The sequence below is a fragment of the Manacus candei genome, unplaced genomic scaffold (assembly GCF_025592945.1).
Source record: "Manacus candei isolate 608988 ecotype Guabito, Panama unplaced genomic scaffold, ASM2559294v1 h1tg000084l, whole genome shotgun sequence".
In the NCBI taxonomy this organism is placed as follows: domain Eukaryota; kingdom Metazoa; phylum Chordata; class Aves; order Passeriformes; family Pipridae; genus Manacus; species Manacus candei.
The window spans coordinates 2,095,426-2,111,861 of NW_026138132.1; the positions used below are offsets into that span (position 1 = coordinate 2,095,426).

General features: G+C 54.3%; 1 protein-coding gene across 4 annotated transcripts; it reads right to left on the reverse strand.

Moving 5' to 3' along the window:
* Window positions 1-1,011: 1,011 nt before the first annotated feature.
* On the reverse strand, window positions 1,012-10,769 carry LOC127481980 (tumor necrosis factor receptor superfamily member 10B-like). 4 transcript variants are annotated; one of them, XM_051811896.1, is made up of 10 exons: window positions 10,192-10,769; window positions 5,770-5,902; window positions 4,835-4,963; window positions 4,331-4,445; window positions 4,165-4,250; window positions 3,985-4,068; window positions 3,823-3,857; window positions 3,288-3,410; window positions 2,778-2,859; window positions 1,012-2,666 (listed from the first exon to the last, which is right to left on the reverse strand). In XM_051811896.1, the coding sequence occupies exons 1-10, from the start codon at window positions 10,240-10,242 to the stop codon at window positions 2,365-2,367; spliced, it is 1,140 nt and encodes a 379-aa protein (XP_051667856.1). In that variant the 5' UTR covers window positions 10,243-10,769; the 3' UTR covers window positions 1,012-2,364. The 4 variants fall into 4 exon arrangements, with proteins under 4 accessions (XP_051667856.1, XP_051667857.1, XP_051667859.1 ...); XM_051811897.1 differs by having other exon boundaries at window positions 1,013-2,666; window positions 4,009-4,068; XM_051811899.1 differs by lacking the exon at window positions 3,288-3,410 and having other exon boundaries at window positions 1,014-2,666; window positions 4,009-4,068; window positions 10,192-10,767.
* Between the last annotated feature and the right edge of the window lie 5,667 nt (window positions 10,770-16,436).

The window sequence follows — 16,436 nt, forward strand, 5'->3', positions numbered from 1 at the left end:
ATGCTCCCGGTGCATCCCCTCCCACTCCACCTTGCTCCTCTTCCCAGCTGGCCTCGCAGAGCACCTTGGAGCCTCTCATTCCTCATGCTCGCCCTCGGCCACGGATGCAGGAGCGAGGTGGCAGCTCCAGCGAGCTCACCCTGGGTGTTCTCCCCCTCTGCAGCCCCAACGAGCAGGTAGGACCACGAGTTTCTTTCCCTTTCCTCTGCGGGCGCTCCCCGGTCCCGTGTGCCTCCCCCAGGCCAGGCCCCGAGCCCCCGTGTCCCAGCCCTCCATCCTGCACGTGCCTGGCTCTGCAGGAGCTCCCTGCCCAGGTTTGCATGCTCGGGAGGCACGAGGGGCTGCCCGGGACAGGACTTTTTGGTCCTGGTAGGGCCCCCCCAGAGCTCCTGCTTTTCGCACCCGCCCCAGCGCTACCGATAAACCCCAACTGCAGTGCGGGGGCTGGTGGGCAGCCCCAGGGGCTTTCTGGGGGCCAGCAGAGCCCCTCTTCTCACTTAAGCACTGCATGGATTTGCCACACAGCTACTGCAGCACACAGAGCCCTGGCTGGGTGGAGCTGGAGCAGCTCTGGCCCCGGGTCAGCGTCGCGTGGTCCCCCCCTTGGCCCCGGGGTCCCACCCCCTGCTCGAGGGACAGATTTCACCCTCCTGTTCTTGCAGGGAGCAGAGAGCACAGGACTCATGGTGTAGGGGTTAAGGCAGAGGCCAGGTTGGCTGCTGAGGGCTTTTTCCCCCGGCAGAAGCATCGCTGGTGGGGACCGTTCCCAGTGGGATGCACGAATTCCATGGGCTGGGTCCTTGGCACCACGGGGAGCAGCTGCTGAGCATCTGGTCCAGCTCCTTTGGTGCCCACTGAAACCCTGGCAGAGCACGGGGTGTGTGTGTGGGGGGAATAAAACCAGACAAGAAATCAGGAGGATTTTTTTTTTTTTTAAAAAAGTTAATTCTTCCTTCATAAAGAGAAATGTAAAAACTGGAAAATAAAGCAAACTGGCTGGGCCAGAGCTCTGTATAAAACACACACAACCATGCATACCAAAATACCAATATTTTTATATTAACTTTTAAGTTAACATATGTAAACAATTGCTAAATAAATACATAAATACACAAGTCCTGCTTGCATCCACGTGGTTTGTTCGGTTGTACTGAGTGGGGGAGAAGTGGTGGGAGCAGGAGGGGGCAAGTGCTCAGCAGCAAAGGGCAGCCCTGGGCTGCTCCCACCACACTGGGGAAGGTCCTGGTGGACTGGGCTGTACTGGGGTGGCAGCTCAAGTAATCCAGTAGTTTTTCCAGCAAAGTTGTCCCTGAGCTCTGCGTGAGAGGGAAAGTGTTTGAGAAGCAACCCCTGCAGTTGGGGGAGGGATGGCAGGTACTCGTGGTCACTCTCAGACCTTCAGTGCATTCACCTTTCCACGCTGGCTGGAGACACAGGGACTGCAAAGCCACCCCACAGCCGAGGGAACGGAACTAAACTGTCATCAGCAGGTCCAGGGAGAGGTGATTTTCCCCCTCTACTCAGCTCTGATGACACCCCACCTGCAGCTCTGGGGCCTCCAACAGCACAAGGACGTGGAGCTGCTGGAGAGTCCAGAGGAGGCCACGGAGATGCTCCGAGGGCTGGAGCCCCTCTGCTCTGGAGCCAGGCTGGGAGAGCTGGGGGGGTTCACCCAGAGAAGAGAAGGATCCAGGGAGACCTGAGAGCCCCTTCCAGGGCCTGAAGGGGCTCCAGGAGAGCTGGAGAGGGACTGAGGACAAGAGCCTGGAGTGACAGGACATGAGAATGGCTTCAAACTGAAGGAGGGTCGAAATAGACTGGATATTAGGACGAACCTTTTTCAAATGAGGACGTGGTTAAACACTGGCACAGGATGCCCAGAAAGGTGGTGGTTGCCCCATCCCTAGAAACATTCAAGGTCAAGGCTAGACAGGGCTTGGAGCCACCTGATCCAGTGGAAGATGTCCCTTCTTGTGGCAGGGGGGTTGGACTAGATGATCCCTGCACTGTCCCTTTTCTTAAGCAACCCCAGTGATCATAGTGCAAATAAATCGTTCCCACTCTCCCCTCAAAGTCCACTTTTCAAGCTGGAACAGCAAGCAGAACCACTAACGTAACTTAAAAAAACCTTAAAGTAACTTAAAAAACCAAACTTAGCAGCAACTAACCAGTGAATGCCCAAGTGAAACCAAGAGAGCATTTGGCATCCGTAAGGAAGCACCACCATGGAGCCTGCAGCTGCAGCAGCTACAAAAATAGCACCACGAAGTCCGTACTTCACTCCTGGTTCAGCCGAGCTCCACAACAGCAGAGCTATAAACAGCTAAAATTCATATGTCCTGGGAGGTAGTTCACAGCTCTGGGTCACGGGTCACAGGACCCGCCCTGCTCTTCGGCTCCTTCGGGTTTAAATAATCCCTTCCTGATGATCTCGGAGGAGATGTCGTCTGCGACCCCGCGGAGATCGAGCTGGTCCAGGGTCTCCAGCAGCACGTTCACAGAGGCTTTGGAGCCTTCTCTCTCCAGCCACTTGTTGAGCATTTCGTAGAAGGCGTCCTGTGACCGGTCAAAGGGCAGGTCGTTCTCCAGCATGTTGAGGCTTCGGCCGAATTTCTTCCAGTAGATGAATTTCATTCCAGCAAAGATGTAAAAAGTGCTTCGCAGCGCTGGAGGGGGAAGGGGAAAGCTCAGAGAACGGGGCAGAGCACGGGCAGCTGGGTCAGAAATCTCACCCCCTCTGCCCCCACCCAGCACATCTGTTGGGCCCCAACACTTACCCTGAATGGGTTCTTTCCCTTTCTGTGGAACCAGATCCCTCCTGGGTCTCGGCCTGGGAGAAGGGGCAATCGGCAGCATCTCCTAGAATGGCAATGTCTATAGCACCCACCAAGCCCTGGCACAAACACTGTCCCTGAGCCCCCCAGTGCGGGGACTGGAGACCCCTCTCCCTCTCTCTGGGGGCTGTTGGGGCAGGACACCACCCTCCACCCCCAGGACATCATGGATTCCTAGCTCTGGGATGGCAGCAGGCCACGAGCAGGGAGAGCTGCCTCGTGGTTCCCAGCCAGGGAGAGAAGAGCTGTTTGCTCAGCAGCATTAAACCCACAGAGGACTCTGGCAGTCGACTGCAACGAGCAGGATTTGCAGTCCTGAACCCAGAACAAGGACAGAAGACCCCACTCCACCTCCCTGCGGATACCATGGTCCAGCCCTGGATGCCCCCCAAGCTGATGAGCCTGGGGGAGGCAGGGGGAAGCATCAGAGCTTGGGCAGAGGTCACTCTGTACCTCTGACTCCTCGGCCCTGGGGAGCGGCGGATCCCGGGCGCGCTGCTCGTTGAGGTTGTTGTCCTGAGTCCCCACGTTCCCCCTCCCGCACCAGCTCAGCTTTTGCATCAGGTTGCTTGCATCCTGGGGCAGGAGAGAAGCACAAACCCTGGCGGGTGGTCCCAGCTCCCAGCAGCCCCACAGGGATGCTGATGGCAGCATCCCCCCTGCCGTGGGCTCAAGGGCATGGTTTGCTTGCTTATCCTGAGCCTGCAGGAGCTTTGGCACAGCACAGCCCTCCCTTCACCCTGGGGTCTCCACTGGGCACCCTGGGTGTGCCAGCACCTCTGCCAGGGGGAGGGCTCATGGCACTGTGAGGGCACTGCAAGCACACAGGGACCCTCCTGTGCTTGGCTACCGCATCCCTGCAGGGGTGAGACTCACCCCCTGCTCCTCCAGCCTCCCCAGGAGCTGCAGTGGGGAGCAGAGGGCATGGGGGACCTCACCCTAGCCCCACAAACAGAGCCACCACCCCGCTGGCATCCCAGCAGCTCACCTTCAAACTGTAGGACGTCAGGTTTCTCCTCTTCCCTGGAAGATGGAAACAGTGCTGTGATCCCTCTTTGCCCAGGCAGGTCCCTCTTCCCACCCAGCCCATGGCACTGCAGAGCCCCCAGCCCAGGTGAGTGCTCTGGGGTCCCCTGCACCCAGTGCTCACCTGGGGAACAGCAGCAGTACTTACAGATGAGGAGCACAAGCACAAGCAGGATCAGGATCACCACCAGGATGATAATCCAGAGGTCTAAAGCACAAAAACCAGGGGTGTGGGAGCTGCTCCTACTCCCCTTGGCAGCAGCTCCCACCTCCATCCCTCAGCCCACCTTCCCTCCCCACTCACAGTTGAAGCCGGTGCCCTGGGCAGGACCACACTGGAGATCACTGTAAGGAGTGCAGGGAGACAGCACCACCTGGCCCTCGGGACACCTGGGAAAGGGGGAGACAGGGCAGGATCAGCAGCTGGAGCCGAGCTGCAGGCACAGACCCCCCCATGACCCCCAACTCACCGGGTCTGGCACTTGTGGCACATCTCGCAGGGGAGCTTCGGGTCACAGAAGGTGCCCTTCTTGCAGGCACACTCCGTGTTCCTGGTGGCCTGGCAGGGACTCAGCTCCACCTGATCTGTGGGTGACAGCAGACAGGGCTCTGTGCCCACTCCTTCCCTGTTAACGACCCCGAGAGCGTCCCAAGCCCCAGGAAGACCAAGTCAGTCCCTGCTGCTGAGGTTTCAGCCTCACCCTTTCCTGCCCCACTCCTGCCCACACCAAGGGAAAAGCAGTGCCTGGATCAAGCTCCACCAGCAGCCTCCAGTGCCACCGGGAGCCTCGTCCTCCTGGTCCTTGTGGAGGTCTCATATCCAAGCTTGGCACAGGGAACGCTGCCCTGGACACAGAGGCAGGTCTGGCACGAGCTGCTACACCAGCTCCAGACCCAGCCTGCTCCCAGCCACCCTCTGGGGACACTGCAGGTGTCCATCAGCCAGCACTGCCCCGGTCCCCACCGCCTCGTACCTTCCCTGCACTTCAGACATTCATGGCAGGAGTGGAAGGCGTTTGGGTAATCCATGAACTCCTCGGCCTTGCAGGGCAAACACGTGCTGGAGCCATTTTCTTCTTCACAGGACTTTGCAAGGTGGGTGCCTGCGAGAGGAAGGGCAGCTCTGAGCACACAGGACAGGGAGGACGTGTCTGTGCAGAGAGGGGGGTGATCTGCCAGCCAAGAAAGCCAATGGCCTGGATCAAAACCAGTGTGACCAGCAGGAGCAGGGCAGGCAGGGATTGTCCCCCTGAGGTGGCACTGCTGGGGCACCTCGAGGGCTGTGCCCAGTTCTGGGCCTCTCATGGTGAGACATTGAGGGGCTGAAGCGTGTCCAGGGAAGGGGATGGAGCTGGGGAAGGGGCTGGAGCAGCAGGAGCAGCTGAGGGAGCTGGGGGGGCTCAGCCTGGAGAAGAGGAGGCTCGGGGGGGACCTTCTGGTTCTGCAGCTCCCTGACAGGAGGGGGGAGCTGCCAGGGAACAAGGGACAGGAGGAGAGGGAACAGCTTCAAGCTGTGCCAGGGGAGGGTCAAGTTGGACATCAGGAGGAATTTCCTCATGGAAAGGATTATTAAATGTTGGAATGGGCTGCCCAGGGAGGTGGTGGAGGTGTCCAAGGAAGGACTGGCCGTGGCACTCAGTGCTCTGGGCTGGGTGCCAAGGTAGGGATGGGGCACAGGTTGGATTTGATGGTCCAGCCTGGACGATTCTGTGGTTCTGGCACTGCACTGCCAGCGAAGTTCAGAGGCAAACGAGGAATCAACGAACGGGAAATATTCCAATAATGAATCCTTAGATCCATGACAGCGGAGCAGGGGAGAGCTGCCCCTCACAAAAAGCAAGGCCCTGCTGGCTCTGCCAACAGGAACACGGCGAGGCTGCACACGGGGGGATCACTGAGACCATCCTACCTGCGGGACACTGCTGGCAGTGGAGACCTTTTTCTGGCACGTAGTACAACTCTGTCCCTCCCCCACTTGGGTCCAAGGGATCCAAATCATCCCTTCTACTCAGTGCTGCTGCATCAGTTCCAAAAGCAGCTCTCTGTCAAAAAATACAGAACAACCTGGGTTAGAAACTACCCCAAGTCCACGGGGAAGAGAAGGGCCAGAGCTGCTGTGCCCGGTGTGCTCTGGGACAGCTCAGAGCCACCGGGGCCAGTGACCAGATGTGCCCTCGATGCAGGCAAAGGGCACCTCCCCTGCACCAGGGGGGTATTTCCTTGGCACAGCGTTTGCAGGGGGATTCCCCCGTGCCAGGTTATCAGCAGGGCAAAGCACTCCCTAACGCTTCCTTAGGATAACATCAGACCCCTTTTCCTTCCCCAATTTCTGAGCGCACCAACAGCCCCGAATCGAAGGGAAGGGCAGGGAGGAGGAACAGGTTTGTGGGAGGAAACCGGCCCCGTGTCAAGGCTGGTACGTGGCTCCTGTGCCCACAGGACTGCTGGAGGCTCCCAGGGGACAGCAGGGCCTCGTGTTTCTGCGTTACTATCCCTGTTATCCTGCTGTGGATCAGGAACACAACAGCCGCGTTTCCGCCGGCTCTGCCCGCCCTTTCTGCCGGCTCAGCTCTTCCTGCCCTGGCTGGGTCACTCCAGCTGCAGGAGGACAACCCCTGGCTGGAACAGCCCCTCGGCCCCTCAGCGTTTGGGAGGCCTTTAGGGTACCCCAATGTTCCCAGTGTGCCCTAATCCTAACCCAAGGGGGACGATGCCCTTGGCCTCTCAGCCAGCACAGAGCTGCTCCCCGGGTATCAAGGGGTATGAACCTGCCCCTGCTCCAGCCTTCACCCCTCCACTGTTGGTAGGGAATGAGGTATCACAACAGTGACAGCCTGGAAGAGGCACTTTTCCCTTCCCCTCTGAAACAGGGAGCACAAAATCCGCCTCTCAAAGCAAATATTTCTCCCGTGAGTCAGAAGTTGCCTGGAAAGGCAGAACAATAGAGACGCCAGCCAGTCCTGTCCTGTCCCGTCCTCGTCACCAGCCCCCACAGCAACAGCTCAGCACAGCTCCGATCCCCCCCCTCCACCCTGGACACTTCCCACCCTTGGATGAAGAGAAATGTGAGTGCTAAGACCAGTCTCAGGTGGTCACAGGACTGCAGAGGGTGATGCAGAGCCACAAACAGCAGCCCTGAGACCAGCCTGGCCACGGGGAGCACAGAGCTCCAGCAGCACCACGGCACAGAGCCCCTGAGCCCCAGCCAGCCCGGGAACTCCCTCCATGTCCAGCCTTGGGCTTGGAGGGATCAAATCCATGTCCCTCCAGCAGCTTCTGGCGCTGTGTCCTAGTCACAGGGGCCAGGAGCAGTTTATCACCACGTGGGTATAACCAAAAGTGTGTGTTCTACACCCTGTCTGTCATTTCTGATGGATGGGTAATAACTTGCAGCAGGGCCAGGGCACACCTGGCACCTCAGGCTACAAGCTGGGTGGCAAAGAACTCTGCCAGGAGTGTCTTCATTAGTGTCTTCACACTAATGACTCTGCTGTGATAACTCCCCTCCAGTGAGGCATCAGCACCTTCACCCCCAGCCTGAGGGGGCATCTCTGCCACACTGGGCTGGCACAACAGGCAACTGCAACACCTGGATCACTGAAGATTCCAAAAATATCCTATGGCTCAAGGAGTTAAATCACCCACTGTGGAACTCCCTGCCCTGGGGGAGGTACTGGACATTCCCACCTGAACCTGGGCAGATATAATCTCGGGGTTTTGGGACTTCTGGCACCAGAAGCCCAACAGGACTGCCACTCTCGACCAGACTGTGATCCTTACTCCAACAGCACTGCGACCATCACCTGGACCAACAGGTTTTCCTTTCCTTTTTCTGTGCACCCAGGGGGGCCATGTGGTGCTCAGCACAGGGGTTGAGAAACCCCATTGTTTCTTGCCCCAGGGTGCTGGGTTATACATCTATCTTTGGGGCTTAACACCAGTTTTTCTCTGTATCACTGTATTTATTGTAATCTTTTCAGTAAATTGTAACTCTCGACTTGTGATCTCTCTTGAGTTGGAGTCATTTCTCCCGCCGGTTTCCTTTTCAGCCAGCACACTCTGCTTCTCCTTCCTCCAGCTGGGAGGCTTTGCAAGTTTGTAAAGTGCTTTTTTTTTACCCAGTTGAGGAGCTCCAGCCACGAGCAGCTCTCAGGGCTTCACCCACTCCGGTGGGTGGAAGTGAAGGGACAACCTGTCCCACTTCCACGCTGTCTCCAAGGGGAAAAAAAGCATCTTTTCTTTCCCCCTCGAACTCTGTCTTGTTGCTGTGACCACCCTCACAGCCCAGCAGTGTCATCTGCTGTCTGGAAAGCCCCTTTGGACACGGGATTTCATTGCTTTACGTGTAAGAGCAACAAGTGCACGATAAGGTTATCAGCCCCCAGCACCTTGCTGCCCTGACCAACCCACTGGGGAGAAACCAGCCATGGGCAGGACATGGCAGAATTCAGGAGAATTCAGTTTTCACCCACAGTAAACAACCCAAGAAAACCACGTTGCCTCGAGGCAGAGGAATCGCCAAGCACAGGAATCCTCAATATCCCATCTTTCTGGATGATCAAGTCTGGAGAAAAAGCACTGGGAAGCATCAAGCTTTGAACTTTCCCTTCTCCCACCCCTTGTTTTTCTCCTGAAGTGATCCCAGGAAGGAGCTGGACCCTGCAGCAGAGGAGAGACCCCCCCAGCTGAACTCCTGACCATCACTGAACATTCACAAAGCATTAACACACAACCCCTGAGGGCAGCAAGAGAGGCCCAGGGACAAAAGAGGTGCCAGACACAAGACAGGCCTGGTCCCAGGGCGCAGGTTTGAATGAATGAACGCAGGGATTTTCCCCTGCACTTCCCTCAATGGAATGTGAGCTCCCGGGAACACACACGAGGTGATCCACTCCCTCATCCCTCCTGGACAGCCCGTGGCCAGGGTCCAGCATGATGCAACAGAGGCCAGCCACATGGCCACAGTGTCCTATGATCACCTCTCCCAACCAGCTCCCCTCCCCTTTTATTAAAAAAAGGGGATAAAAAGTTAAACCCCCAGACTATTCAGAGTGGGCCCTTAGCTGATGGGTTTAGTGAGGCCTGACTTTATGCAGCCAATCTGAATAAACTCTGATAAACAATACAGGGAAGGAACTGGATGATCAGCTGATTCTCTTTAAAAACCTGCTTCGAGCAGTGCTGCTGTCAGTGGGAATAATTCCAGGGCGGGAGCAGCTCCCACGTGCCCGCTGGGCTCCCTCCTTGCAGGGGGATTAAAACTCAGGGCAGGATCCCCCCTGACTCCAGGTGAGAACAGAGTTCAGGTATTTCAACAGCAGCAACGCCCAATCCATACATGGGGAAATCTGATATGCGCAAACGGGATTTTCCGTCCTAAAAAACAGCGGTGCCGAGGGTTTGGACATCATTCGGCAAGTTGGAAGAGGCAGCATTCCTGCCCCGGGCAGCCCAGAGCCGCCTGTAGCCGAGGAGGAAAACTATCCCGGAATCCCGGGAGCGAACGGCAAACAAGGCTCGGGAGCGCGGCGGTGGAAATCCCCTCTCCTCCCGCTCGGGCAGCGGTCAAGCCTCCCGCCACTCGGAGCCCACGTGCCCTCCGTGCCCGCTGCCCCGCACGGCTGAAACCACCCTTCTCGTTCCACCTCCACGCTGCTGCTTCCCCCGAGCCCCCCCGGCCTCAGCCCCGCACCTCCCCTGTGCCCCCTGAACCTGCCCGGGTGAACCCCCCCGGCCCTGCTCCCGTCCTCCGGCCCTGCCCTACCCACGTGAAGCCCCCTGACCCCCCACCTGCCCAGGTGAGCCCCCCTGGGCATATCGCCTCGGCCACCCCACTCTCCCCCCAGCCCCCAGGACCAGGTGAGCCCCCACATCCCCCCTGTTTTCCCCGTAGCCCCCAGCCCAGGTGAGCCCCCCCGTGCTCCCGCCATGGCCCCTGGAGCAGGTTAGCCCCCCCATAGCCCCAACTTCTCCCCAACTCACAGGAGCCCCTACCCCTCGACCCTCCCTCCCCGCACAGTCGCTGCTAAAGAGACCCCCCCCAATATCCGCTGCTGCCCCTCGGGTAAACCCGCAGCCTCCCGCTCCCCCCTATTCACACAGCCCCCCCTGCTCGGCTAAACCCTCACCCCAGCCCAGCGCAGCCCCCAAACACTTTTCTCCCCCCTCTTTCCCCTCGCTGGACCCCGGCCCAGCCCGGCGCTCCGTGCCCCTCGACGGCGCGGCAAGTCCGGGCATGTCACCGCAGCACCGGGCAGCCCCGACGGGGGTCCGGGACACCCCTAACCCCCTCTTCGGGGGATCCCCACGCCCGATCCCCGTCCCCACGTACCGCGAGGAGCAGCAGGAGGAAGAGGCAGAGCCGTCGGGGGGGGCAGAACATCGTGCGCGGTGGGAGCGGAGCGGGATGGATGGGCACGGAGAGGGCACGGAGCGGGCACGGAACGGGACAGGCTCGGAATAGGCTCGGGAGCGGCTCAGCCAGGCCAGGACGGGGCAACCTCCTCCAACCGCGGTGAGTCAGAGAATCGATGAAACGCGGCCGGGGCAGAGCTTATAAAAACTCGGGGAGGGACGGGGGCGGAGGAGGAGGAAGCGAGTTGCGAGACACTCCCAGCACAGGTTCGCCGGCGAAACCTCCTCGTGACCGTGTCGCGACCGAGTAAACCACAAGCAGGGGACCAGGCTTTGTCAGAAGTCTCTTTTCTCAAAACTTTTGGTTTTTACCGCACTTTATTTTCGCGGTTCGTTCTCTTCAAAATCAGCTTCAGAAATCCCGGTTTAGGTAGGAACCCTCAGGAACGGTTTTCCCAGGGGTGCTCTGGCTTCTCCATCTTGCATTTTTTCCCCATTACTCAGCATCCTAGAGGGAGCAAAGCCACAATCTCTTACGATCTTCCGGCGGCTCAGGGTGCCAAAACAGGGAAAAGTGGTAAAACCTTTGGACTTTCTGCCGCCACACCAACAGCTCTGCTGCTGCACGTTATCGGGGCAGTGTGTGAGGGAAAGGATTCCAGTGGAAGTCTGATTTTACTGGGATGGTGGAGATGTGCTGGGATGGCTGCTCTGAGTGTTGGAATGGAAGGACACGAGGGCTTCAGGAAGGACAGGCACGGGGGACTTTAGAGCCCCTTCCAGTGCCTGAAGGGGCTCTAAGAGAGCTGGAGAGGGACCTGGGAGAAGGGATGGAGTGACAGGACAAGGGGAAATGGCTTCCCACTGCCTGAGGGCAGGGTTGGATGGGACATTGGGAAGAAATTCTTTCCTGTGAGGGTGGTTAAACACTGGCACAGGTTGCCCAGAGAAGCTGTGGCTGCCCCATCCCTGGAAGTGTCCAAGGCCAGGTTGGACAGGGCTTGGAGCAACCTGGGCTAGTGGAAGGTGTCCCTGCCCATGGCAGGGGATAGGACTGGATGAGCTTTAAGGTCCTTTCCAACCCAAACCTTTCTGTGATTCTGTAGTCTGAAGTGGATTTAACATTCTCTTGAAATGGGGAAAACTTTTCTTTTTCCTCTGCCTCCATGTGAATGATGTGAAGTGACTTGGTGACACAAAGCCAGTGTGGATTAAAGTAAAGCTTTTATTTGGTTTAAACTCGGGGGCAGATTTTTCAGGAGTGTGCTCCTATGTAGTTCCTGTGTTGTTCCACATCATTTAGGGGAAGTAGTAGTGTAGTGTGGTTCTGGTTTTCATGGACTACTGTCCTATTTTTAAAGCACAGTAACTGCTTTTAGAAGTTACATACAAGTCACTCCGGCCCAAAATACGTTGGGTCTTAAATTTTCACCTTCAGCGTGCGGAACAAGATGAGCTTTCAGGTCTCTTCCAACCCAAATCATTCCAGGCTTGTGATTCCATGAAAAAAAAAAAAAAACAAACCCCAGCCGAGGTGGAGGAGTGGAGTCTTTGTTAATCTTTTCCTAGCCCTGAACTCCGAGCTAACTAATCCGGGTGTGCGTTCCCTGCCCCCCACCTTCCCCTGTGACTCACCCGTCACCAGGGGCTGCGCATAAATCACTTTTAGTGCCGCCGCTTTCCTAAGCAGCGCCCAAGGCAGAGGAATCAGCAGGTGAGAGCCTCAAAATGGGTGCCAGGACTGCAGGGAAAGTGCTGCTGAGCAGATCAAACGCTGCTCCACCAGGGAAAGGGCGCAGCTATTTGCCAATCTGGGTGTCACTGGGGCATCAGCGGCAGCCAGGGAGAAAGGCAGAGAGACTCCTCAGATCCAACAGGGTCACTAGGCTTGGAGTTAATCCACTCAAGGCGTGAATATTTGGGAAGCACTTTCCCTTTGGTGACCGTGAGGCAATGGACACCCGGTTCTCTCCTTGCAGAGAGAATTCTTGAGCTCGTCTGTGGCACTAAGGAAGATAACGAAGCTGAAGTGTGATTTCAAGGAGAAGAATTCCCGCCTTTCTCCTGGGTGGGTGCTTCTATTACAAGCCCCAAAAGTATGCAGGGCCTTTTGTTAAACCAAAACCATGTGTCCCGTGCTCTGGATGCCACTGACTCCAGCTGAGTCATTTGGGTCCTCAGAGAACAGCTAATTTCTCAGTTAGGGCAGAACTAGAACTAGACTTAGTTCTTGGACTAGGGCTAAATGCTAGTCCGCTGCATTTGCATATGCAAATGGCACGGGGAAGGAGCCTGTTAGTCCTTTCTCTGAAAAATCAACCTGATGCTCTCCAGGGAAGTGGCTGTGTGCAAATTCAGGTGGGAAGAAGCTCTGAGGGGCGAGGGGGACACGGGAACGGGGTATCCCAGTTGGCCCCACAGTTTATACTGGTCCCTCAGCCACATCCCGGCAGCGGGAGGTCAACCCTCAGCATCCAGACCCCGAGGGCTCACCCTCCTGCCGCTCCAAACACTTGCTAGGAAGCCGCAGTGTTTTCTTCCTCCCCCTCAATCTCCCCATTAACAGAATTACCCTGAGTTATCTGCCCCGATAAACCACAGAGATAACATTTTTAGGCAGCTCCAAACAAAGGCGGCTCTGTGTCCAGCCTTGGGGATTTAAGCTCCGGAGCAAGGTCGGGATGCTTCTCTCCCACTCCTCGAGGGGTAGGACACCCCGGGCAGACGCGCCATTGTTCTCCAAGCAAGAATTTCCATCCCAGCAGTGCCAGGGCTTCCATTTAAGGCAGATTTTGGGACAGGCTCCGGTCACGGGCGAGAAAGGGGTGCTCGTTTATCGCCCAAGGACAGACCTCCCAGCAGCTCCCCGTCCTTATCACCCGCAGCTCGTTCATCCCACAGCTCCCTCCGGAGCAGGAGTGCCCCAGGAGGCTGCAGCACAGCACAGGCACCGGGGGGGGGGAGGAATCCAACACATCAGGGAGAAGAAGGGACCCACCGTGATTTTTGGGATACGAAAATCCCTCCCTTAGCTCGCTCGGCTCTGTTGCGAGTGGAAAACAAACCGAAGCGTGAGGGTTGGAGCAGGAGCCTGGCTGGCCTCCAGCTCCCTGGCCGCGGGGAGAAGGGAGATGAGAGCCCAAGCTGCCCGCAGAGGACGGTGCAATAAACGGCTGGTGGCTGGGGAAGTTCGGTTTTATCGACCACAGCCGGTGGGGAACTCAACACGAGCGTTTCCTGCGGCACGTGCTGGACGGTTCAGACCCCTGAAATACCCGTGTCCTGTCTGACACAGCATCTGTTTGTTTGCTCCTCACCCGTCCTTACTGGAGACTGGGGGGGCGAGGGAGGCTCTAATCTCCCCTCCCAGAGCATCTTCTGTGTAACTGTGACCCTCAGCACACCCCGGGGAGGTGACGGGGTACGTGACTGTTTATGTTTTATTTCTGAACAACAACAGTCAGTTTTTTACCTTCGGGTTTTTTTGTTTTGTTTTGTTTTGTTTTTTGTTTTTTGTTGCCTCTCGTCTGTTTTTGTGCCTGGCAGGGATCTGAGGCCGCACGATAATTTTGACCTTCACTCCTCCCACCCCCCCTCAGGACAAATGATTAATTTTTCTCAGGAATTCTAAGTTCCTCTTTTAAACAGATGGGGGGGAAAAAAAGGTCTTGCAGGCTGTGAACTTCATGAGAACAGAGCTCAGCCCCACACTGCACTTGGGCAAGCCCGGGCAAACCTCTCTACCCCTCCGTGCCTCGGTTTCCCCCCTCTGTGGTGAGGCTGCTCAGACTTTTGTCCTCACTCCCTTTGCCTGCCTTGTCTTCGGGGTTTGGGGGATGCTCAGGGCAAGCAGATGGATTTTCTCACCCTCTCTCCCTTCACTTTTCTTAGGGCAGCTTCCCTGTCTCTGAGAATGCAGAGGAAAGGGTTAAATCCTTCCCCTCCCCCTGGCACAAAGTAAAAATTAACAGTAAGTGCAGAGTCTGGGCTGAGATTTACCCCTTTCCCTTCCCTCCTCCTTTTCCTCCTCTGGAACCAGGACTTAAAAGGAGCTGTGGGATGGAGGAGAGGGCTGAGGGTGTTGCAGACTGCAAGCTGCAGCCCAGGCTCTGTATCCAAACCGAGGCACTGGCCAGCTTGGAAACTGGAGCAGAAACTGGAGCCCAAACCTCTGGCTCAGCAGGTCTGAGGGCTGAAATGATGGATAAAATCCAGCTTTTTGCTTCACTTTGGAGAGTCCCATCCCAGGTTGAATATCCCTGTGGTGAGACTCCAGGAAGCTGCTGCTGTTCCATCTCCTCACACAGCTACAGAAGCAAATTAAAAATTGCCTTTTGGGAGTTAAACACTGAATTGGACACATTGAATCTTTCCCTCGAATTTCTCAAAGCACGTGGATACATTCTCCAGGCAATATGTATTTTAATTTCTATCTTGTATATCTTGTTTCTTTTTCCTCGGCTGAATTTTCCAGTGTGTTGGTTTGGCTGGTCGTTCCTAGGGCTTCCGGGGTCCTTTGGACAGGCCTCGGGGCCATTTGGGGTGCCCCGGGGCATGCGAGGGGGGCCTGGGCTCACCCCGAGGGTCCCCGGGTGGTTCCTAGGGCTTCCAGGATAATTTGGACAGACCTCCGGTTCCTTTGGGGTGCCCCGGGGGCATGACACCCGATACCAATGAGGATTCCTCGCAGTAAAAAGGTGCCAGCACAGAAAGTCCTGGCTACCCACGGAGTGCCCAGGCTGTGCCACACACTGCACCCGAAAGCCAAACCTCACAAGTTTTCTGTCCTGGGAAACAGGGCTGCTGTCCCCCCTTTGGTCAACCCTGCCCTGCCTTTGCCGGCCACCCTATCCAAACCCGTTACAAATGAGGATTCCTCGAAGGGAAAAGGTGCCAGCACAGAAAGTCCTGGCTGCCCACGGAGGGCCCAGGTTGCGCCACACACTGCACCTGAAAGCCAAACCTCACAAGTTTCTGTTCTGGGAAACAGGGCTGCTGTCCCCCCTTTGGTCAGCCCTGCCCTCCATATGCATATTATATATGCATTGATTAATAATATCTATTATCATATTAGATATTATATATAATTATATTTTATTATCACAGTATATATTGATCACTAATGCTTTATTGCTATATTTATGTATTATAGAACATAGAACAGTCAATATATAATATAAAGTAGTATATATAATATATGTATAATGTTATATATAGTATAATATTATATAAAATATTATAGATATCTATCTGTATCCATATCTATATTACAACATAAATTTAACATATAATTAATATATTATATATGGGAAAAACAATAATAATTACAATAATAATAAGAGCAAAAACCCTAATTATTATTATAATACTGTGACACTATATATATGTAGTCACAGTATTATATATCTATAAATATTATAGATATAATATAGATATAGAGATATAGATAGATAATAAATAATTAATATATTATATACGGGGAACAATACAAAGAATAATAACAATGATAATAACAAGAGCAACAGAAACGATTATTATACTACTGTGACTATATGTACGTATATATATATATATATATTTATATATATATTTATATATATATACATATATATGTATAATATATATATATATATATGGGACTGCTTGGGAATATATATATATATAAAAATATATATATATAATATATATATGGGACTGCTTGGGAATATATATATATATAAAAATATACATATAATATATATATGGGACTGCTTGGGAATATATATATATAAAAATATATATATAATATATATATGGGACTGCTTGGGAATATATATATATATAAATATATATATAATATATATATATGGGACTGCTTGGGAATATATATATATATATAAATATATATATAATATATATATAGGGGACTGCTTGGGAATATATATATATAAATATATATATATAATATATATATGGGACTGCTTGGGAATATATATATATATAAATATATATATAATATATATATATATGGGACTGCTTGGGAATATATATATATAAAAATATATATATAATATATATATATGGGACTGCTTGGGAATATATATATATAAAAATATATATATAATATATATATGGGACTGCTTGGGAATATATATATATATATAAAAATATATTCCCAAGCAGTCCCAAACGCAGTCCCCATCCTGCAGAACTTCCCCAACCCCCGCGGTGACATCACACATG